General features: G+C 35.1%; 1 protein-coding gene across 7 annotated transcripts in view; it reads right to left on the bottom strand.

Moving 5' to 3' along the window:
* Positions 1-25,917, bottom strand: part of GRIA4 (glutamate ionotropic receptor AMPA type subunit 4) — a 386,448-nt gene that overhangs the window by 9,764 nt on the left and 350,767 nt on the right. For 4 of the 7 annotated variants that reach the window (XR_005202842.1, XM_017544804.2, XM_037744399.1 and 1 more), the window contains one exon: positions 1,042-1,156. Coding sequence is in view for 5 of the 7 variants with exons in the window: in XM_017544804.2 (XP_017400293.1) it covers positions 1,042-1,156 (115 nt within the window). In the remaining 2 variants the exon portion in view is untranslated. Of the gene's footprint in view, positions 1-1,041; positions 1,157-7,262; positions 7,378-25,917 lie in introns of all 7 variants that reach the window. The other 3 variants (XR_005202841.1, XM_017544805.2, XM_017544803.2) reach the window with 1 other exon arrangement.

Raw genomic sequence — 25,917 nt, 5'->3', positions numbered from 1 at the left:
TCCTGAGTAGCCGGGATTACAGGCACGCGCCACCATGCCAAGCTAATTTTTTGTATTTTTAGTAGAGACGGGGTTTCACCGTGTTGACCAGGATGGTCTTGATCTCTTGACCTCGTGATCCACCCACCTCGGCCTCCCACAGTGCTGGGATTACAGGCTTGAGCCACCGCGCCCGGCCTTGTTTTCTTTCTTAAAGAAGATGCAGAAAGAAATAAAAGAGGATTCCAAGAATCTTCAACTCTGGCTTTTAAGCACTGTTACTATATTGTATCAACTTGTGTAGGTATTTAGATTCATGGATAAACTTGTAATTTTTTTACAAAAATAAAACATAATTTATTTACACTACTTTTATTTGTGCTCAACAGAATTAGGCATAGAGGTTCCTGCATTTTTAATTTTTTTTCCTGCAATGTTTTAAAAAGAATTTATGATTAAGAGATCTTAGAACTTGAGAATACTATTCATAAACACTGATTAATTAAAACAATTTCAATTGGGGGAATCGAATTGAAAGGTTTACTCTGTTTACCAGCACAGAAATATAGGGCTTCTTCAAACTAAAGTGGAACGCTTGGCACTATGGTGACAAAAGACTGAACTTCTGAATAAGCATTTAATTAATATTTAAATTTTTCTTTTTCTGGTATACCACTGATTTCCTGTTTTGAGAACACATCAGTTCTTGAAATAAGATGATTTCTTGAAGTCTTTGCCTCCAATACAAACAAGAAAACTACACCAAAAAACATTACTTTTATTAGTGGTACGTAAATTTGAGAATAACATAAGAGGAATTTTATTATTTTATAAATTTTTGCAGTTTTAAGTTTATTTAAAAGTCTTAATATTGGGGAGCAGTTTGCAGTTTCCTGAAAAGGCCATACCTATGTTTGAAATTTATTACATTAGCTTTTAATTTAGGCAGTGGCTGAATGTTAGAGACATGTTCAGTTGTTATGGTTTCCATATACTTTTGACAATTGCTCCCATTTACTGCTTTGTGAACACAAGAGGAGGCCCCGAACTGCAGCGACTGACCTTGCTTCCAGAGTCCTTGGGTCCACATTCACCTTTATCGTACCACCATTTGTTTTTCAGCTTGTCTAAGACGCCTGCCTCACTGAGTTTCAAAACGGCAAGGTTTACAGGAGTTCTTCACGTGGAAAATAACATAAATAACATTATATATGTTATTTTATGTTATTCAAGTAAAACTACATTAGAATCGCATGGCAAAGTGACAGAGCAGAGGCCACAGTAGGTGCTATGTCTTGTACTGTAGGCCCAGGTTTAGAATCAGACATAAAACTGGGGCCTGCTCCATCGCTTTAGGTAACAGGCACATACTGCTAGAGAGGATTTTTAAATAAAATGTATGCAATTACTGTGAATTCAAAACTATTGGCTTTGGTTGGGTTTCTGGAACATTTGAAATTTTCCCCACATAAATGTGGCAGTCATTCACAATCTAGAAGCTTCTTTTTGTTCTCTTTCAAAATTAAGGAAGTGGCTGCAGGTTGACAGGCTGAAATAGAAACTAGATAGGACTGATTTCATTCATTGCATGCATTATGATTCAGCTCATGGTATTCGATTTTACGCTATAAAAACATGTCTGCAGTATCTATTATCAAATTGATTTCTTGACCACTTTTCACCACCTAACTGAAAAAAGCGGGTGATTTCAGTGTTATAAAAGATCATCTTATGCAGAGGAATGTCATCATGAGACAAATATGTAAATCATTATTTTAAGATATAAGCCCATGATAATATTTTTCTTCTTAATTGCAGTCTTTAACATAAATAATATAACCAGAAGCAATTTTCATCTATCTTGAATCTATCATCTATTTATTTTTCATTTATGTTGAGTCTTAAACTATATTAATGTACTTTAAGTACAAAATGAAGTGACTATAATATATTCCACAAATTTTTACCAACAAAGACAGGTTAGAGGTAACCAAGATTTTTCTGAAGAGACAACCTCCTCTTATTTTAAGAGGAGTCTTCTTTTTGTAAGAGTCTCTATTTGTCTCCTCTACCATCTTTGATTCCTTCAACACTAAATATTGTATTAGGAGTTTCAGGGAGGAAGAGTTCAGTTATTACCTGGTGTCAGTATTCCAAGGAATTTAATAATTCTTTCATTTTTCACTCCCATATTATAATATGAAGGCTAAGATGATGAAGGGGAAGCAGAAACTCCTAGGACCTTTTGTTATTACTGTTTTGGTGTCTGATTGGTTTTTCATTTAGTTCTGAGACAGACTTGTCATATTCCTGTAGACATTTTACCTGCCTGTATCCCTTAATGTGCCTCAGTTCTTCTAAGAAATGCTGGGTGCATCTGGAATTACACGACATGCATTTATTGAACATTCATTCCATAAACCTATCTACACAACTAGGAAATGCATTAAGAATTATGGTGATCATGACTGCTAACATTTACTGAGCATTTACTATGTATCAGTCACTATTAAAAGCTTTTTACATGTTCACTAATATTATTCACATTTTACACATGAGGAAACCAAAGCATGGGCAGCTTAATTCATCAAGTCACACAGCGAGGCAGCAGCCTAATCAGGATTCCTGACAGTATGACTTCATCGCTTTTGCAATGAAAAATATTAATAACAGAAGACTCACAAAATGATGTTTCTAATTAATTGGGCTTTCTGGTTAAACTAAAATTCTTTTTTGTACAGTTAGTTTTGAAAAAAAAATATTCTAAAATATAAATTTTATATGAAATTCTAAAATATAAATTTTTATTTTTGTTTATATGGTTTCTGGATATAATTTAAATTTTGTTTCAATGTTATGAGATATTGCTGTGGCTTAGGTTCATTGTTCCACTGAAGAAGTAATATGCATTTGCCATGATCCTAGACTATTATATGTTTTTTGATTAAATAATATAATCTGACATAATATTTTTTTTTTGGATTAAAATTTGGCATGAGCAAAATTTCTACTAAAAGCTGAATTTGAGGTGGGCTGAGTGAGGATTATGGTTAATTGGGGTGCTTGGTTATTTTAAACCCAGTCAATCTAGGTTTTTCTATCTATACCAACCACTACTGTCTGCTCCTGACCACTCACCTCCATTTGTGAAGTGATTGCTACAAATAACCACACCTGTGGGTTTACTAGTGCACTGCAAATCCTTTGAGAGCAGAAGCCACAGCTCATTTATCTTTGTAAACAGTATTTTCCAGAGTATCTGACTCAGTGTAGGTACTCTACACAGAGGCTCGATTTTAAAAATGACAGAGCAAGATTTTTTTTTAATTCAGAGCAGTTTTTTCTTGAACTGATACTCTGTTTTTAGGTCCCCAGGCAAGCTCCTCAAAACCTTTGTAACGTGTGCAGCTAAACTATACAAGCCTATATTGCAGTTCTTGAATGGGGTGGCTGGAAAGAGGAGGGCTTAGTGCTGACAACTGGAGGATAGTTAGAGAGCTTCCTTCAAGCTTCTTTTTCTTTTTTTTTTTTTTTAGACAGAGTCTCATTCTGTCACCCAGGCTGGAGTGCAGTGTCACAATCTCAGCTCACTGCAATCTCTGCATCCCGGGTTCAAGTGATTCTCCTGCCTCAGCCTCCCAAGTAGCTGGAATTACAGGTGCCTGTCATCACACTTGGCTAATTTTTTATATTTAGTAGAGACGGCGTTTCACCATCTTGGCCAGGCTGGTCTCGAACAAGTTTCTTCAAGAAGGGACAACTGAAGGCAAAATTGTGAATTAGATGAAGACTGCCTTAGGCTTCTTTCTCCCCTCTTAAGGTAGTCTTTTCTCCTATGTCCTTCTCTTTCCTCTGGCCTCTTTATCCTTTCTGCTATTTCACACCAGTAGCTTGGTTTTAGAGAGTAAGATTAGATTAACATTTTGAATATAAGATATTTAGTATTAACAATGATTAATGTTCAACTGGTGGAATATCAGAACAAGGAATTCATTATTGGGAAGTCCTTCTCCAAGGGCTAGATTCCTTTAGTGTTTTTTGTTTACTACAACTTTTTTTACTTTCCATTTTTTCCTGCTGATGAATGCTTATTTTCTGTACAAATTCCTTCATTATTGCATTGGTTGTCATGGCAGTGATAGAGGAAACCGGGTTATTTTTAAGTATAGCATCTATTAAAGTCATGGGCTGTATTCTTCAAAGTGCCAAATTAAACATCAGAAAATGTGTGACCAAATATAACATCTAGAGGAAATATTATTTGGTATGATTACACTTACAAAATAATTTTTATATGAATATCCACATCTATAAGTGTGCATATTTTACACATGTAGAAAGAGAATAAAGTATACAGCTAACAGAAAAAATAATTTTGTAGCTGTAATAATGGGTGACCAATGGTTGCAGCTGTTGCCAAAATTTCTAACTAGAATCGGGATTGAATAACTGGCATAAAAATTGGCATACAAATTCTTTGTAAGGTTTGTGCTTAGACTAAGCCATACTAGGTTAATCAAAGTGAAGAATACATTTTAGACATTGCAATCAATATTTTTAAATTGGCTCATTCATTGCCAAGTAGTAATTTTTGTTATTTTATTCCCAAAAGTGAGTATGAATTTCTTAGGACCATAAAAAAGTACTGTATCACAATACGATTAACTTATATGGACACTATCAAAGGATCAAGTTTTCAAATGAAGGAATTTGTACCTTGTAAATCATGCATTTCTGCTTTATTTTGTGTAAGATGCAGGATGCTGTTCTTCATATCTTTTCTTAAATTTTTACTTTTCAAGGAGAAGCCTCTCGGCTGAGGACTGCTATGGTCAGAGCTTCATAGTGCTGGGAATGGCTGTCAGGTGAGTGGGAATGCTAATTACAGCATGGCCTGGAGTGTGGCAGGGAAACTGCCTCAGCCACTCCAAATAATCCAGTTGTTGGTTACATTAAATCATGAGTTCCTTGAGGGAAAGGACAGTGGTAATTTTCCTTTTCTACACAGGTACTGGCACATGGTCCTGTTGAAATAGAAGCTTAATAATTTGCTGCTGAATGGAGGGCTGGAGAGGTTATGTTCTTGTGAATGACAAGTGCATCAGCTCTCTCATAGAAACCTTTCCATGTGTGGTACAGGTTTCCATATTTCCCTCCTTTGTTGGATGAGTCACTGTTAAGACAGTTTAGTTTTCTCCTACCAAGATTCTGTATTGAAGGCCAGCTAAGCCAGTATTTCAGCATGTGTGTGCTGAGTTCTCTCTCTATTTCTCCCTCTGCACTGAATTGGCAGCATTGATCTTTTCTGCGCTGGTTTTACAAAGGCTTTAGAACCAGTTGCATTTCTCATGGCAGGACTTTTTCTCCTTATTTTACCTTTTTTGATGAAGATCAGGCCAAATGGGAGGGGCAAGTTAAGTTTACAAAGAAAATCAGTCACCCAAAGAAGGTACAAAATGAAAATGAAAAACCAACAACTACCTCCAGTTAATTTACTTTGATTTAAGTTAGGTCAGGCCATTTAAAATATCATCTTTTATAACAAATTCAGAGTAGGGTATTATTAATATTTAGAGTGCAACAATCTATTCTCTTGATGATAAACCTTAGACCAATATACAACCAATGTGGATTTTTTTTTTTTTTAGTATAAAAACATATTTCCTGAGGAAAAATAAAACATAATGTATTTCATTTTGGGAGAACATTTTACGTTAATTTTTTATGACGTGTTGGAAACCTACTTGTTAAAATTTGAAATAACATTCATTCTAAAACATTTTGTAGTTCATGTTTGGTGAAAGTAATGTCACTGCATAACTATAAGAACAAACAATTTGGTTTTGGAAACTACAAGGTTAAATATACATTTATTCTTTTGGACAACAAATATTTACTGACTGTCCATTATGTACCAAAAAATGAGTTGGATACAAGCTAATTAAATCTGAATGAGTTGTCCAGTCCATTTCAATAACTTAAAATGACTTTTGTTAGATGGATTTTTCTAACATATATATGTTTCTATTATGTTTGCTTATTTTTCTCTGGAAAACATCTTTAATGTACACTAAAATGGGACTTCATTATTTATATTTGTAGAAAATTTTATTGGTAAAGCAGTGTTTTACTTCTCTTATATTTGTGATAATAATTTGAAAACGAAGATTTTTTCTAATGGAATAGAATATCTTTGTTTTGATTTTCTCTGGTGTTATTTTGTGATATTTTCTGGTATTACTAATTTGCATGAATGAAGGCTAGGTTATTAGTATAAAATTTAATAATTTTCTCTATGTATATATATTTCTATGTTTATGAAAACTATCAGAAAATTTGAGAAAGTTGGAGCTCCAAAATATAAAATAAGTTAGTACTCCTTAAGATGGTGCCTACAATGGAAACAAAAGTTTGTCCTTCCTTCTGCTGCAATAGAACTAGTTATGAGATGGGAATGTGTAAGTGAGCTCAATTTGAAAGGCTTTTTAGATCGGGTGAGAATTTTCCCATTCATGAATTTTTTTTTTAAGTCTAAAAATACTGATATATAGGGAAAAAGTGTTCTGGGACTCAAGTATCTTCTGTTAATTGCCTACTTTTGCTTAGAAATTTACTTAGAAATTCTATATTGCTTAGAAATTTAAAGAAGCTATTATTTTATGAAGCTGGAGGTAAGATATGAAGTGAAGACAAAACTAAGCTGATTTTGTTTTTGTTTCCTGATCATTTTGCATTTTGATCCATTTATGGAAGGCAAAAAATGTGTAGTTCATATCACAGTCTTTGATTTGTTATTTAACTTGAACAGAACCTGAGAATTTTAGATGGAGAAAACTTTTTAGTAGGCAACCTAGACAGGTCTAGGTGGAGTCAGGAGTCAGGTGATTGCTGATAATGAACAACATTTGGTAGAAGTTCTAGTGAAGAAAACGAGACAGACTTACCCTCTCTGCTCTCTCCTCTCTTCCCTAAATTGCTGTTTCAGAAACTTGCATCTCTTCTTACTTTCCAAAATTGAGATTCATAGGACTATAATGTCTGATCCACAACCTCTTCAAAGGCAGAGATTTTCAGTGACTATTTTCATTAGGTTTGTTAGTGGGTCACTTAATAGGTAATGGTGCAAATATTTTTGCATTGACAGTAATTGCATACGTAAGTTTGTGAAGGAACTTGACTAGCAGTTCGACTGGGTATTATTAGGTCCAAACCATAAGTCTCCCAGCAGATGCACCTATTACTTTACATACTGTTTACCCGCTTTTGGTGACATTGAGGCTAACCTTGGAGTCACCTCCCCCGCTGCCACATTCTCCTTTGTCGTACCACCATTTGTTTTTCAATTTGTCCAAGAGGCCTTGTTCATTCAGTTTTAAAACTGCGAGGTTAACAGCATTTCTTGAAACGATAAAACATATTTTGTAAGAAACTGCACAGCTGTTAAGATGTTAGAAGGAATGAGGACTTAAGCTCTTTATAAGCTTCCCCCAGACGCTAAATAAACCTCTCATTTTGCCATCCTGCAGCCCCTTCCACTGGAGTCCAAACCACAGGCAATTGTAACTAATTTCAAATGTATTAAACATGTAGTATTTGGTACTGTTCTCTTTCACAGTTTGTTTATTGTCTAATAACTGATATCATCATCAATCAATTACATGGATGTTTTTTGGCAAAACAGTAATAAACTGGAATTTACTAGTAATTGAGAAAGAATTGTGTCTTGAATTCCATTGCTTCTAAGAATGCCAATGATCCAAAAGAGAATGAAGTTAAAATTCATTTCCACAAGGAAAAACAAAATGGCATATACAAACCATCAAACCAGCCACTAATTTTTTTGTACTGATTCCCTGACAACAGAGAGTATGGCATAATTATCACTCCTTTAATTTTTTTATGTGAGTTTAGTTTGTTTGATTAATTGGTTTCAGAATCTAGGGTTTTCTGATCATTTGCTTCATGGACTGGAAGCCACATGACAGTCAAGAGATAGCAGCAGCTCTAGGGAAAAATTCTTATATCTAAATTTTGTGCTGATTCTTAAAGGCATTGAATGCTATTTAGAAATTAAGATTGCATATCCAATTTGATTAAGTCATTAAACCCCAGGAAGTCATGCTGCATGTGATACTGACTTTGCAAACAAACCCACTCGATTAGATTTCCTCCATAGTTTTCTCTGAAGGGAAATGGGGAGGGCATATTTTGATTATTCTTTAAGAGGATTAAAAAAAAAGTATCATGAGTTGGGTGAGGTGATTCATGCCTGTAATCTCAGAACTTTGGGAAGCCGAGGTCGGGTGGATCACCTGAGGTCAGGAGTTCAAGACAAACCTGGCCAAGATGGCGAAATCCCATCTCTACTAAAAATGCAAAAATTAGCTGGGCGTGGTGGCGGGTGCCTATAATCCCAGCTACCTAGCAGTTTGAGGCAGTAGAATCACTTGAACCTGGGAGACGGGGGTTGCAGTAAGCTGAGATCGCACCATTGCACTCCAGCCTGGGCGACAAGAGCAAAACGCCATCTCAAAAAAGAAAACAAAGTGGGGGGCGGTGGTCATGGCCTTTTGCCTCCCATGTGTTTGGTGTCTTTCCTGCTTTCAAATTAAAGTTTTTAAATGACCCAATAGGTATTTCAAGAGATTTTTTTCCATCATTTAATGAAGTTTCTGTTAAATTTAAGGAGAGGCTCATATGCTGAGGGAATTTGGGTAACGTTTGTGATATGCTATTTTATAAACACTGAGTTTGGTGATTACTTAGTGCCAAATGAATTATAGATAAAATAAAATGACCATATTATCAAATAGCACTTGAATAATTGATTTGCAAGCGAAATGACATTTAGCTGACTAATAAAGTGCTGCATATATTAACACTAATTAGACTACTAAAGTGTTTATTGTCTTAAAATGTGTTCATAATATTTCAGGTCAACAATGTGCTCTTCCATTTTGTGATGGTCTGATCCACTTGGAGAGTAAACAGGTCTCATAAGTAAACCACACACTTAAGAGTTTTTAGTATTAACTCTTCTTGAGAGTTAGACTGCCCACCTACTGAATGCTAATTAAATAATTAGCTATTCCTACATTTCCAAGTAAGTGCCACATTAGTGGTATAAAATAACGCATGTACTTCCTAATGTGAACAATATCAAGTTGTTAGTTGAGTCACCAAAGGACCAGACTGAAATATAGGAATGAATATTCAGTGAAGATAGAGACATCTATTTTTTTAAAATTCTGCTGGGAAAATTGTTTTAGTTAATTTTGTGTCTACAGAGAATGAAATTTGTCTTTCAATAAATTAAGGTTAACTACTAAAATTCTCTATTTTGGAGAAAATTATTTTTGTAATTCATTTTAGTTTAGCTTTAAACATTAATATTAGATTTTTATAAATGAAGTAATATTCCAATTATTTTCTATGTTGGTTTAGACCATTTCTCTGATAAAACTAAAATTATTTCATGAGAGGGTTATTTAACAGGGTTATTAGCCATATCCAAAGACAGTTTCACAGCACAATAGAAAACAAAAAAACAAAATAAAGGAATGGATAAGGAAAAAAAGCTCTATGTTGAAAAAATTGTTTGGAATCAAGCTTTCTACAAACTTATTCTAAAACATTATCTTTCTAATACCATCTAATAGGCCATGTAAAAACAGTTTAGTTTCACACTGCTATCCATATTATGTGTGTAATTTTATACACAGGACTAGTTGATAAGTAACTACACAGTTCACAACTACTCTACATATTTTCCTTCCAGAAATATGTGGTACCTCAATAAAGTCCACTTAATACAATCATATATGAAATTTACCTTTCTTTAATGATGCATAGTAGAAGGCATTTTCTAATCAATATCTGGAGATATTCTTCAGTATTTCAAGATTTCTATGTATATTAAAAGTGTGTGTTATTTTCTACAATTGTCTAACTAAAGATGTAATTCCCTCATATAATAAGTTTAGGTCTAAAAACCTCTTTAGATTGCTATTTAAACTGTAACATAAACCACATATATAATGAACATTTGGACATCTATTTTATAGAATGAATCACTTCTATGTGTTATTAATAATAAGAATCATCAATGACATATATATGTCATTGATGTATATAATTACTTCATATGTATATGAAGAATATAATTACTTCACTCATTTTACTGGACTAAGTTGAAAAGTACTTTTTATTAAGTTAAAAAGAAAGTGAAATCCTGAAGGAGTAATGATAAACAAGGCTAAAGAAGCCATAAGAAGTCAGATAAATGAGGATATAGAAAGCAGATACTTGCTGCAGCACATTTTATTATTGTTTCAAAATCCCCTTCAAACATTTCAGACATAGTCTTCAAAATCAATGTCAGAAACTCATATTGATTATAAGGGGTATTCTTGCCCTGATTAATTAAGTATCAGTGTTGCTGTGATAGTGACCTGCCAAGGAGATAAGGGTAGACAAAGAAAAATATTTTTAGCTATTTCTTACATTAAGCATTCCTTTTATTGCATAAATGTAGCTTTTGCAAAGTCAGTTGAAATGAATTGCTTTTTATTTAAAAATAGAAGAAGAAGCAACAAGGCACCACATTTTTTCTGGATGTGTAAACCACATTGGAGAACCAGATGTGTTGACAATGACCTTGCACAGATTGAAGTAGGTTCAAGGTAATGTGTTTTCCTTTGCCTTGTATATCTTAGTGAAAATCTAGATGAGAAAATCCCTTTCCCAAATAGCTTTTCTCATAGTAATGAGATGATAGGGAATTTAATTCAGGCCTGGAATGAAAATGCTCCCTTGGTCAACTTCCAGGACCTCTGAAAAACTTTGACAAGTTTTTATTTCTGGAATATTCTTCAAATGAATTAGATTATGAAAATCCATACTTTACTGCCCTAGCTTGGAGACTTGCTTTTGTTTATGAGAATTTTGCTGAAATGCCATATAAAACCAAAGTTTTAGTAGTGGAACTAACATGTAAATTTTTTCCATTAATTATTAATAATTTTGGGCACATTAATCTAGTGTAAAGTAAAATTTTCTTGTGAAAAACATGCTTAATCCAGGCTAAGACATTTATTGTTTACTCTTTACCCCTCCATAAATAACTTATCATTAAATTATATAGATCTGCGTATGCATTTATGCTTACTTTTATGCCTTGCTCATTACATTTACTTCTAGACCATATTTCTTATAGTATAATTTCTCTGTTGGTGATGTATGAAAGTGTATATCTGATAAAATGTCTACCTAAGTAAATGGGGCAAATTTTAAAACTCTTAGTAAAGTTTGATTTTATTTTTATGATTTCCTGGATTTGTAAATATTGTTGTAAAGGACTGATCATACAACTTAGATTTAGTCATTGTCTGCCCACAAGATATTCAAGGGACACGTGTAGTTTGTAGAACAAATAATTTGCAGTATTATCTTTGATTTGGTTTAAACACATTCAGTTCTATCTCGCTTAATAGGATGAACACTTTATTGTTGGCTATGATGGCAATAGTACATGGAATTAATGCAGTTTGCTGTCTTAACTACTGTATAATGCTGTTAGTGCATTATTATCCTTATAATAAAGTATCCATTAGTTATACTAGTTGAGTATCACTAATCCAAAAATCTGAAATCTGAAATGCTCCAATGTGCATTTTGTTTGAGCATCACGTTGGCTCTTAAAAGATTTTTTTGGGAAGCATTTTAGATTGCAGGTTTTCAGATTAAGGATGCTGAACTGGTAAGTATAATGCAAATATTTAAAAATCCAAAACAAAAATCTGAAATCCAAAACACTTCTAGCCCCAAGATAAGGAGTATGAGTATTGTATACACAGTTTTAGACCTGTGACCTCTTCACTGGAGTGCTCTCTTCATACTATATTCTATAAAATTTAAATATCAATATTAAAATGTCCAGAATATTTACCTGAATGAGGCTGAGAGGTTTTTTCATAGTCCTCAGTAAATCTTAATATAATTTAAAAACACTTAAAAATTGTGCGACAATAAGAAATTGTGTAAATAAGAACATTTCTTTAAAGTCAGCAAAAAATATGGATAACTTATGCAGCAAGAAATATAAATTATATAAAATAATTCAGCCTTATTTGAAGTTAAACTAAAATCATATAAAAATAATTCAGCCTTATTTGCAGTTAAACTAATGTGAATTAAAGCAATGCAAATTCATTTCTCACCATTCATAAGAGGAAACATAAAAATAAAGATATGGTTTTATAGTCAAGGATTTAATAAGATGAGCAGGCATTCTCATTCACTGATGATAAAATTGAAAACCGGACATACGATGGGCAGGGCCAAGATGGCTGACTAGAAGCTGTGGTATTTGGAGGCTCCCATAAGGAAAAACAGAATAAGCTGTGAATCCTTCACAGGCAACCAAAGTAACCAGGTTCTCTCATCAAAATAGACTAGAAGGCTGGCGTGACCCACCTAGAGAAGGAGAAGCAGTGTGGCCGGGCAGCTCACCTGAGAGCCACATGGGGAAGGGGAAACCCCTGAGGAAGGGGAAACACCTACCCACAGCCAAGGGAGTCTGTGGCTGTGCTACCCAGCAGGGGAATCTGTGCTTTTTCTCACAAAACTGTGCAACCCACAGATGGGAAGATCCCACTCTTGAACCCACACCACCTGGGCCTAGCATCTCAACCTTGGAACATGCAGATTCTTAACGGACTCTCAGCTGGAATCTGTTTAAGCCTAGCAAAGCCCTTTCCGCTCCTTGGGGGAGGGGCTGCAGCCAGTACTGGGACTCGAAACTGTCTAACATGTTAAGCTCCCTGGGTGGGGGAAGGGCAGCACACATTTCTATAGCTGCAGGCTGCACTTTTCCTCTGCTGGAGCTAGGGAAACTGGATGGCTTGGTCCCAAGATTTGTCCCCACAGCCCAACACACCAGCTGTGGCAGTCTGTGGCCAGAGTGCCTCTTCAGGTCTAACCCTGACTCATCCTTCCTCAGTGGGCAGGGCTTCCCGGCAGGATCTTCAATAACTCCAGCCAGAGGCTCAGGGAAAGAATTTGGATCTCCCCGGGCTTGAGCTCCTAGGGGTAGGGGTGGCTGAAGTCTCTGAGGACCAGCAGACTTAGCCTCTACTCCTGGTAGGTCTGAGGAATAGGGCAGCCCAGATGGGTGGGTTTCTCCCCACTGAAACATACCCTCTCCAACAAGGGACAAAGTGCTTTGTTAAATGGGTCGTGCTCTCCCACGCCACCAAATTGAGTGAGACCCTCCAACAAAGATTGTCAGATAGGACAGGAATGATCCTACTGGTATCAGGTTGGCGTCCCTCAAGGTCAGAGGTCCCAAAAGAAGAAGCAGTCACCCCTCTTGGCTGCTTTCCATTCTCCTTGAGTGACATCTCCCAGCACAGGAGTGAAAAGATGAATAGGGCCTAAAGTAAACCCCAAGCAAACAGCAGCAGCCCTACAGAAGAGGGCCCTGATTTTTGAAAGAAAAGCAAACAAACAGAAAGCAACAACGGCATCAACAACAACAACAAAAAGCCCCCCCAAAAAACCTCATCTAAGGGTGAGCAGGCTCAAACACCAAAGCTAGACAAACTCATGGGGATGAGAAAGAATCAATGAAAAAATGCTGAAAACCCAAAAAGCCAGAGTGCCTGTTCTCCTCCAAATTATCGCAACATCTCTCCATCAAGGGTGCAGAACTGGACAGAAGATCAGGTGGATCAATTGACAGAAACAGTCTTCAGAAAGTGGATAATAAAAATGAGCTAAAGAAGCACGTTTTAACCCAATGCAAAGAAGGCTAAAAGCCTTGATAAAGGTTAGAGGAATTGCTAACTAGAATAACCAGTTTAGAGAAGAATATAAATGACCTGATGGAGTTGAAAAACACAGCATGAGAACTTTGTGAAGCATACACAAGTATCAACAGCCAAATTGACCAAGTGGAAGAAAGGATATCAGAGTCTGAAGACCACCTTACTGAAATAAGACATGCAGATGAGAATAGGGAAAAAAGAATGAAAAGGAATAAACAAGCCTCCAAGAAATATGGGACTTCATAAAAGGACCGAACCTTTGATTGATTGGAGTACCAGAAGGAGACAGGGAGAATGGAAACAAGCTGGAAAACACACTTCAGGATATTATCCAGAAGAACTTCCCCAATCTGGTAAGACAGGCCATATGCCTAGGTTGGGAAAATAAAGAGAACACCATTAAGATATTCCATGAGAAGATCAACCATAATATACATAATCATCGGATTCTCCAAGGTCAAAATGAAGGGAAAACTGTTAAGGGCAGCCAGAGAGACAGGCCAAGTCACCTACAAAGGGAAGTGCATCAGACTAATAGCAGATCTCTTGGCAGAAACTCTACAATCCAGAAGAGATTGGGGGCCAATATTCAACACACTTAAAGAAAAGAATTTTCAACCCAGAATTTCTTATCCAGTCAAACTAAACTTCATAAGTGAAGGAAAAATAAAAGGAAAACTAAAATCCTTTCCAGACAAGCAAATGCTGAGGGATTTCATTATTACAAGGCCTGTCCTGCAAGAGCTCCTGAAAGAAACACTAAATATGGAAAGGAAAAACCAGTACCAGCCACCAGAAAACCACACCATAATATAAAGACCAATGTCACTACAAAAAACCCGCCATTAGTGTGCAAAATAACCAAATAGCATCATGATGACAGGATCAAATTCACACATAACAATATTAACCTTAAATGTAAATGGACTAAATGCCCCAATTAAAAGACACAGACTGGCAAATTGGATAAAGAGTCAAGACCCGTTGGTGTACTGTATTCAGGAGACCCATCTCATGTGCAAAGACACACAGGCTCAAAATAAAGGGATGGAAAAAATTTTACCAAGCAAATGGAAAGCAAAAAAAANAAAAAAAAAAAAAAAAAAAAAAAAAAAAAAAAAAAAAAAAAAGCAGGGACTAGTATCTGACAAAACAGACTTTAAAAAGATCGAAAAAGACAAAGATCAAAAAAGAAAAAGGGCATTACATATGGTAAAGGGAACAATTCAAAAAGAAGAGCTACGTATTCTCAATATATATGCACCCAATAGAGGAGCACACAGATTAATAAAACAAGTTTTTAGAGACTTACAAAGAGACATCGACTCCAACACAATAACAGTGGGAGACTTTAACACTACACTGTCAGTATTAGACAGATCAATGAGACAGAAAATTAACAAGGATATTCAGGACTTGAACTGAGCACTGGATCAAGTGGACCTAGTAGACATCTACAGAACTCTCTACTCCAAATCAACAGAATATATATTCTTCTCAGTGCCACATGGCATTTATTCTAAAGTTGAACACATAATTGGGAGTAAAACACTCCTCAGCAAATGCAAAAGAACCAAAATCATAACAAACACTCTCTCACAGTGCAATCAAATTAGAACTCAGGATTAATAAACTCCCTCAAAACCAAACAATTTCATGGAAATTGAACAACCTGCTCCTGAATGACTCCTGGGTAAATAATGAAATTAAGGCAGAAGTCAAGAAGTTTTTTGAAGCCAATGAAAAAAAGAGACAATGTACCAGAATCTCTGGGACACAGCTAAAGCAGTATTAAGAGGGAAATTTATAGCACTAAACGTCCACATCAGAAAGCTAGAAAGATCCCAAATTGACACCCTAACATGACAATTAAAAAAGCTAGAAAGGCTAGAGCAAACTAATCCGAGAGCTAGCAGAAGACAAGAGATAACTAAGATCAGAGAAGAATTGAAAGATATAGAGACATGAAAAACCTTCCAAAAATATCAATGAATCCAGGAGCTGATTTTTTTTGAAAAAAATTAACAAAATAGATATGCTACTAGCTAGACTAATAAAGAAGGAGAGAAGAATCAAAGACACAATAAAAATGATAAAGTAGTATCAACACTGACCCCTCAGAAATACAAACTACCATCAGAGAAAACTATAAACACCCCTATGCAAATAAACTAGAAAATCTAGAAGAAATGGGTAAATTTTTGGACGACATACACCCTCCCAAGATTAAACCAGGAAGAAGTAGAATCCTTGAATAGACAAATGACAAGTTCTGAAGTTGAAGCAATAATTAATAGCCTACCAACCAACATCATCCTGATATCAAAACTGGGAAGAGACACAACAAAAACAGAAAACTTTAGGCCAATATCCCTGATGAACATTGAGGCCAAAATCCTGAATAAAATACTGGCGAACTGAATCCAGAAGCACATGAAAAAACTTATCCACCATGATCAAGTTGTCTTCATCCCTAGGATGCAAGGCTGGTTCAATGTATGCAAATCAATAAACATAATCCATCACACAAACAGATCCAAAGACAAAAATACATTATTATCTCTATAGATGAGAAAAAGCCTTTGATAAAATTTAACATTCCTGCGTGTTAAAAACTCTCAATAAACCAGGTATTGATGGAACACATCTCCAAATAATAAGAGCTATTTTATGACAAACCCACAGACAATATCATATTGAATGGGCAAAAGCTGGAAGCATTCCCTTTGAAAACTGGTACAAGACAAGGATGCCCTCTCACCACTCCTATTCAACATAGTATTGGAAGTTCTGGCCAGGGCAATCAGGCAAGAGAAAGAAATATAGGGCATTCAAATAGGAAGAGAGGAAATCAAGCTGTCTCTGTTTGCAGATGACATGATTTTATATTTAGAAAGCCCCATCATCTCAGCCCCAAAACATCTTGAAGTGATAAGCAACTTCAGCAATGTGTCAGGATACAAAATCAATGTGCAGAAATTACAAGCATTCCTTTACACCAATAGTAGGCAAGCAGAGAGACAAATCATGAATTAACTCCATCCACATTTGCTACAAAGAGAATAAAATACCTAGGAATACAGCTAACAAAGGATGTGAAGGACCTCTTCAAGAACTACAAAGCACTGCTCAAGGTAATAAAAGAGGACAAAAATAAATGGAAAAACATCCCATGCTGATGGATCAGAAGCATCAATATCATGAAAACGGCCATACTGCCCAAAGTAATTTATAGGTTCAATTCTATTCCCGTCAAACTACCATTGTCATTCTTCAAATAATTAGAAAAAACTATTTTAAATTTCATATGGAATAAAAAAAGATACTGTATAGCCAAGACAATCCTAAGCAAAAAGAGCAAAGCTGGAGGCATCACACTACCTGACTTCAAATTATACTACAAGGCTACAGTAACCAAAGCAGCATGGTACTGGTACCAAAAGAGACATATAGATCAATGGAGCAGAACAGAGACATCAGAAATAACACCACACATCTACAACCATCTGATCTTTGACAAACCTGACAAAAGCAATAGGGAAAGGATCTCCTATTCAGTAAATGGTACTGAGAAAACGGGCTAGCCATATGCAGAAACTGAAAGTGGACCCTTCCTTATACCTTATAAAAACATTAACTTGAGATGGATTAAAGACTTAAATGTAAAACTTCAAACCATAAAAACCCTAAAACAAAACCTAGGCAATACCAATCAGGACATAGGCATGGGCAAAGACTTCATGACAAAAATGCCAAAAGCAATTGCAATAAAAGCCCAAATTGACAAATGGGATCTAATTAAACTAAAGAGCTTCTGCAGAACAAAAGAAACTATCATCAGAGTGAACAAGCAATCTACAAAATGGGAGAAAATTATTGCAATCTACCCATCTGACAAAGGTCTAACATCCAGAATTTACAAGAAACTTAAACAAATGTACAAGGAAAAAACAACCCCATCAAAAAGCAGACAAAGGATATGAACAGATGCTTCCCAAAAGAAGACATTTACACAGCCAACAAACATATATTAAAAAAGCTCAACATTATTGATCATTAGAGAAATGTAAATCAAAACCACAGTGAGATACCATCTCATGCCAGTCAGAATGGTGATTATTAAAGTCAGGAAACAATAGATGCTGGCAAGGCTGTGGAGAAATAGGAACACTTTTTCACTGCTGGCGAGAATGTAAATTGGTTCCACCATTGTGGAAGACGGTATGGTGATTCCTCAAGGATCTAGAACCAGAAATACCATGACCCAGCAATCCCATTACTGGGCATATACGCAAAGGAATATAAAACATTTTACTATAAACACACATGCACATGTATGTTTATTGCAACACTATTTACAATAGCAAAGACATGGAACCAACACAAATGCTCATCAATGATAGACTGGATAAAGAAAATGTGGTACATATATACCATGCAATACTATGCAGCCATATGGATGAAGCTGGAATCCATCATCCTCAGCAAACTAACACAGGAACAGAAAACCAGACACCACATGTTCTCATCATAAGTGGGAGTTGAACATTGAGGACACATGGACACAGAGAGTGGAATGACATACACCAGGGCCTGCTGCGGGGTTGGGGTGAGCATAGGGAACTTAAAGGATGAGTCAATAGGTGCAGCAAACCACCATAGCACACCTATACCTATGCAACAAACTTGCACATTCTGCACGTTTCCGTTTTTTTTTTTAGAATAAATTTTAAAAAAGGGGAAAAAATTAAAAATGGAAAATAATTTGTCTTTATACAACAAAAGCTTTAAGACAATTCTCACCCTCACTTAAATAATTCCCCTTGGAGCAATCAATCCTAAGAAATTAAAAGTGCTGCCAAAATGACTTATTATAAATATCATTGTGTGTATATATAGAGAGCTAAACATTGAAAGCAATCTACATATCTAAAGAAAGGAAGATTAAGTAGATTTTTGTATACACCAGTGGTCTCAAGTTTGACTTGAGTATAATAACTACCTATTGCAAATACAGATGCTCAGACCTAACTCTTCTGTATCAGGTTTTTCTAGATTGAGGTACCATATATTACAAAGCTTCTGGGGTGATAGTATTGATAGGTACAAATGATCCATATGATTGATGTTTGATAACAATTTAAAAAATTTCAATGGCAAGAGGAAATGCTTATAGTATAATGTCAAGTGGAAAAAGAAACACGTTTGTATTCATTTTGATCTTAGTCTGAGAATAAACTATATGTAGATATAATTATATGTATATATAATGTTGATTATTGAAAAGAATATGGAAAAAAATATAACAAATCACAATCTCTGGGTGGAAGATTATGATGAACTTAAATTGCATTTGTTCTTTATGCTTCCCCACACACCCAAAATTTTCTGGGTAGTGGGAAATGATACTGTAATAATTAGTAAAAAACAAAGCTTTCAGTTGTTTTGTATTATAAGGCCTTATAGAATTATTTTATTCAAGCCAAAATATATTCTGTTTTGGATTAAATAAAATTTGAGATTTAAATTATGGGTTATTCTTAAGGTTCTTAGAAAAACATTCATTGTTCCTTGTTATGTTTGCTTTGGTTCAGTTGGTTTTCTCCCTCTAGTCACAGGCTGGAGGACATGTGAGGTATTTGGCTTCTATGAGGGCGCTACTTTATTTGACAGGAACAGGTCAGGCAGAGAAGTATGAGTAATGCATCAATTAGCAAATATACCCCATCAGATAGGAGCTACAGGAGGTTAATAGAACTCTCAGTGGCCTAGAGAGAAAACTTGCTGTTTCACACATATTTATATAGACAAGGTGAGTCTTTTCCCTTAGGCTGAATTAAATGAATGTGACTGTGAATAGGCTTGAGTCCTGCTTAGTGTGCCATTTACAAAACAAGAAAAAGTATATATCTCTGTTTTCAGAAAAAGAGATTTCTGGCTAGCAACTATGTTCTTTCCCTAATAAGTATTAGAGACCCTAAGAAAAAGTAAAAGTCTTTTTTTGGATTTTTTTTGTAGGAGTTAAAAATCTATAATTTATTTTTATATTCTATCATACTACATCTTTATTTTATACCTTTCTTAAAATCAAACTAAAATTCTAGTTTGGAAAACTCATTTGACTTAAGTTTTTTGTTAGCAGCAAATGTGTGTGTGTGTGTGTGTGTATACATATATGTGTGCTACAATTTTCTAAGGATCTTGATAATAATAAAATAATAACTTTATGAAATATGAATAACCAACTCTACATAGACTATTCATTGTGTTATTAAATGGTAGTTGCATTGTCAGTATCTTCACAAAAATTCTATGCGTATTCCATATAACAAGATGAGATAGGTAGAGAGAAGCAAATATCACATAGGATTTACTTTTGTAGTTTAATTAATGACATCCTCCAAATAAAGGTGAATGGAGCAAGTTAGCAAAAAAGCTGAGAATTTACAATAAACCCCCAGAACTCTGTGTAAAGTCAATTAATGACCTACTGAGAAAAAATAACTATTTTATTAATCAGGAAAACACAAAAAGTAAATAAGAATCAATAAGCTGTCAAATGATGAAGAGTTAAGAACTAAATATGTCTGCTTTTAAAGAAGGGCTTTTGTATTCACAATTCTACTCTTTATCAACTATTTAGGCCTCAAAGAGTAGCCAGTTTTTAGCATTATCAATGCTCTACTAAGTTTTCAATTTAACTTGTAGCTGTGCTATTACTTTTCTTCCCAAATTATTCCTTCCAGTAGACAAGCACAAGGCTCTTTTTGCTTCATTGGATTTGTACACTCATTTCCAAAGGCAGAATTTGGGCTAAATTGCTCTGCATAAATATATGCAAAAACTTTTCAGAAAAGATTGAGTTTTTACTCCAGTTTGCCTGTGCAGTGACAAGTAAGATTTGCATTAAATGGTATTATTGATCAAGAATTTAACATTAAAATAAGGAGAGAAAAATTTTTCTAAGTGGAAAGAAAATTCAGACCTAGCATGATTTGCAATGAACACTTGAAAACCACTTTGATAAGGAAGGAGTTAGTGTTTTTGCTTTGGGTTTTGGATAACATCTATGTAATTAAGTTAGTGTGGAGATCTTTGTATTTCATATTCCAAGTTGAGTCAAGGAGAGCTGACCAAATTAAACAGAAACTTGTCTAGATCCCAGAAATTGTCTCTAAATTGCATGTTGCAATGTGCATGATTAATTTCTAGTTGAGACCTGGGTCTGAGGAATGTTATTCCTTGAAGGAGCTTTGTGATTTTTGTGATGATGTCATAACTTAGCCAGAGCATTAGCTAGGGATTGAGATCAATGAAAATTTTAATTATATTTTTAGTGTTGAGTATTTTTTTCAGGTAATATTTACAAATATTTCATGAAGCTTAGCTTAATGATTTTGTCAATTTTAGGTCACAGAATAGAAATTTCTTACCTACTTTGGGTCATGGATTTCTTTTAGAATTCAATGAAACTACAAATACTTTCTCAGGAAAAAATGCACAAACATACAAAACCCCAGACTGACACACAATTTCAGGGGCTCACAGACCTTGGAAGGGCAACATGAACACAGATTAAAAAGATATCTGTTCTACATTTTAATAACATTTATTTTATTACTTCCAAGTCTGTCTATGAAAGGTAAGAAAAATAAAAACATTTCTGACACCTGGTGGCTCAGAATTTTAATAGAGCAGAAGTTTTTTTTATTTTTATTTTTATTTTTTAAAGATGGGGTTTCACCATAATGGCCAGGCTGGTCTTGAACTCCTGACCTCAGGTGATCCACCCACCTCGGCCTCCCAAAGTGCTAGGATTACAGGCGTGAGCCACCGTGCCCGGTGAGCAGAGGTTTTAAGACCGATTTATTGAGAAAGGATTTCCAAGGTACTAGCCTCAATCTATGATCGTTGTACAGCTACAGCATATGCAGAACATTTTAATTTTTAAATTGTTTTTATTTTTCTGAGATGAGGTCTCACTCTGTTGTCCAGGCTGGAGTGAAGTGGCATGATCACGGCTCACTGCAGCCTCGACCTCCTCAGGCTCAGGTGATCCTCTCACCTCAGCCTCCTGAGTAACTAGGGCTGACTTCAGGGTGTGCACCACCATGCTCAACTAATTATTGTATTTTTTGTAGAAACATGGTTTTGATATGTTGCCCATGGTGGTCTAGAACTCCTGGGCTGAAATGATCCACCTGTCTGAGATTATAGGTGTGAGCCACCACACTTAGTCCCATTTTTAAAGACTGAATGTGAAACCAATAAAAAATAAAATAAAAAAAAAAAACTGTGAAAGGTGCTTTTAGTTATATAATAGTGAGAAAATATCCACTATTCATATTTCGTACAATATGTTTTATTTATTTGTGGTGGCCTTGGGGTGCTGTTTGAGATTATACGCAGTAAAGTCCTTGCTTTAGGCCACTACCTTGTTATTATTACTGTGATCAAATCATACAAATGAGACCTTTGTTTCAAATGAGACCACGGCTAGCTAGGGAAGTGCTTCAAGTTATCTCTGAATAGCACTTGTTTTTCAAGTTGTGGTTATTATTATTTTAAAGTAAATTTACTTTAAAGTAAGTAAAATATCATTTTAAAATATAAGAACTGGTCTCTGTTACATAAACAGCATGTGAGCTATTCAACAGTTCTGTGTCTTTCATGCAGATGCCCTGCCTGGACCATGATTTTCTGTGTGGACTCTCCCTCTGTCCCTGATTCTTGATTTCTTCATCTCTTTACGATTTCCAGTATTCCATTCCTTGGTCTGCAGATTGTCTTTACTTTTTCTATTCTTTGCTGACTCCTAAAAACTTTCATTAATTGCTGTAAAGACTTAGAATCCCAGAATATTTGAATCAAAGTGTAGGTTAGAGGTTATGTCCAACCTTCTCATTAGGCTCCAGGATGCAGTCCCTGAGGCCTAATGAAAGTTAGGTGACTTGTCCATCAAAGCCCAGCTGGGGCACACGTCTTCTGCCTTCTGGTCCAGTGCTCTTGCTACAGTACCAGGATACCTTTTGTTTCCTATCATGACTCTTCCCTGTGTAGCTAAACTATATTCGTCCTTCTGTGGCTCTCTGAGGAAAATTTTCTTTTTCCTGAGAAGTTTGCCAGGGTTGGTAGGTTCTATGCTTGATTAAGTTTTGGAAGCCATTCCACTCATGTACTACCTGCACTTGTAAGATGGCAATTTCAGTCCTCTCAAGCTAAATACTCCTTGAGCTGAGAAAAAAACTTGAAAGGCAGGTGGTCTTTTCAGCTAAACAGATACATCCTAAATACTCAAGAAGGAAGTACAGTCGATAATTTTATTTGAAAAGCATTACCAAGAATCTCTATGAGATGATATGACTTAACTAGATGGTATGATTTTCTTCCAAGGTTAAAACGTCTTTTTTTTACATATGTACGAAGTTCTTATTGATTTAAGATCTAATCTGTGGGACATGTAATCTTGGGTTCCAAGAACAGTACCATATGGAAGCTTCAGTATAATGGATTAGGAAATTTTACACAGAAGAAATAGAACTGTAAAAATGAATACCAAAATAAAAGGCCCAACCACAAAAACTCAGTCTCACCTTTGAATTTTCACTTTCTTCCTTTCCTATAGCCAATTATCTCTTAAGAACTGTTTTTTATGACAAGTACATCTCATATTTATATTTTCATTTCTGTTAAACTGGCATCACTTTAGTTGAAGCCTTTATCATGCAAGACTGGATCTACTGACTTTCTCAATCTATTCTTTGCTACCCAGAGTCAGAATGATTTTGCTTCACTGCTTATTTAGAATGCCTTTTCAAAAACCTTCAGGAATTTATGATTGCCTCCAAGATATTATTCTAACTTTTTTGACATTCAAGTCTTCTAAACAATTCAGCTTACATACACTATTAAAGTATAACTTTATTATATTTCATTTAGCCACTGTGTCAAGTTCTTATTATTATCATTGAATCCTTACAGCAATCCCATATGGTAGGATTATATCTGCATTTTATAGACAAGGATAGTAAGGCCTAAAGTTGATTGGTTAGCAAATGGCAAAAGTGAAATTGGAAATTGAGTTTGCCTAACACATAAGTCTCGTTTCTTAATCAAACTAATCCTCCAAATTGATCCTATTTGCCTCCAGCCAGGTTGGTTTCCTTATAGTCCTAACTATATTTTATTCAGAATTGATTTCAAGTTCATATTAGAACATTCACGAGGAATTCCTTTTCCCCTTCTCTTAGCCTTTCTAAATTTCGTAACATTTTCCAGTAATCACTCACTGACTTATTTATTCATTTGCTAATATTTATAAACTAATACATCGGAATCTTCTTTGTAAGGTATCTCCCAGATATTGTAGATGCTGTTTATCTCTTTCTTCTTTAAATGATAAGATCTAGTATCTGAGTACTCGCATTTGCTTTGAGTCAGACACTACTTTACAACATGATCTCTGTAATTCTTCCTCTTCGAGGGTAACAACTATGTTTTAGAGTACTTTATACTATATTCAGTCCTAATGCAGGGCAATAATTATAGTTGTTATGCAATAACTACATAAGAAGTGATATAACAGTGAATTAACCTCATGTGCTACTTTGCAAGCAACCCATTAAAATAAAAGAATAGTGTTCTGGGCAATGAAAGGGAATCCTTCAACTATGGCCACTAATGGATTTTGGGAAGACATGATACAAAGTATGTGTCAAAACCAAACAAAACTATACAAAACACTTCAAAACTGCCTATTAAATGTTGGCAAGTGGACATAAAAATATTGATACTAGCTATCTTTATGAATAATTGCAGACAATTTGGTCCATTGCATAAACAAAATAATCTTAGGAGATATTTCAGTGAGATTATAGATAGCTAAACATTTTGTGCAGCCAGACAAGGAAAGAACACAAAATGATAAAAGCAAATGCAACTTTGTTGTTAATATCAAGGGAAATGTGATACTCCTAACTGAACTTCAAGATAAAGATCCTCCATAATGGATTTTTATAAATCAATTCTATCACCTTTAGAAAATAATTCTGTTGGCCAGGCACGGTGGCTCATGCCTGTCTGTAATCCCAGCACTTTGGGAGGCCAACGGGTGGATCATGAGGTCAAGAGGTTGAAACCACCCTGGCCAACATAGTGAAACCCTGTCTCTACTAAAAATACAAAAATTAGCTGGCAGTGGTGGCGTGCACCCGTAGTCCCAGCTACTCGGGAGGCTGAGGCATGAGAATTTCTTGAACCCGGGAGATGGAGGTTGCAGTGAGCAGAGACTGCGCCACTGCACTCCAGCCTGGAGACAGAGGAAGCCTCCATCTCAAACAAAAAAATTAATTTTGCTACTAAATTTGCTACTTAGAATAATATATCTTTATTTTAAAAATTAAAAATTACGTTTATTACCAATAGATACTAAGCGTCAACTCTGGTTTAAGATTTACTTCACTGCGTATTTTGATATGTATTTAACTCACTAAATACATCTATTTAAACTTCACATACAAAGACTATAAATTTTCCACTAAATTCTTGAGAGTGAAAATTAAAAAATAAAAATAAAAAGTTTCAACTTTCTTTCATTTAAGGTTTCAGATTCCTTAGCAGGAGGCCAGTATTTAGGTTACTCTTATCACTTAAAATGTGTTTTAACCCATCTTACTTCACCTACCAGAGCTTTTGGCCTGGATTTTGTTTAGGATAGAGAACATCACAAATTAGAGAGGAAACTTGAATAAAAGCAGTGCTGCTTGTAGAAATAGGGATTACAAACTAACAGTACTCCTTACAGAAACAGAGATTACAAGCTAATGAAAGGAAGCCGAGCTTTTCAGTCAATGTTCAGCTATATGGGGGCTCACCTCTATGAGAATGTGTAGCTTTTTTGTTACTCTCTGAAAATAGTTGTAGCCTAAGAATTCTAAATCCATGAATCTTTAAATATTTTAAGTTTAGGAGATTCTAAGATTCTGCTTATTTTGAAAGCAACAGGGCTCATAATCATATTTCAAAATAGAAATATATTCTACTGCCCATTTTTTAAACAACTCAAAAAGTTTAAATTCTTTTTTTTTTTTTTTTGAGACGGAGTTTCGCTCTT

The sequence above is a fragment of the Cebus imitator genome, unplaced genomic scaffold, assembly GCF_001604975.1.
Source record: "Cebus imitator isolate Cc_AM_T3 unplaced genomic scaffold, Cebus_imitator-1.0 Scaffold171, whole genome shotgun sequence".
NCBI lineage: Eukaryota > Metazoa > Chordata > Mammalia > Primates > Cebidae > Cebus > Cebus imitator.
This window is presented reverse-complemented; position numbering and strand designations above follow the sequence as displayed.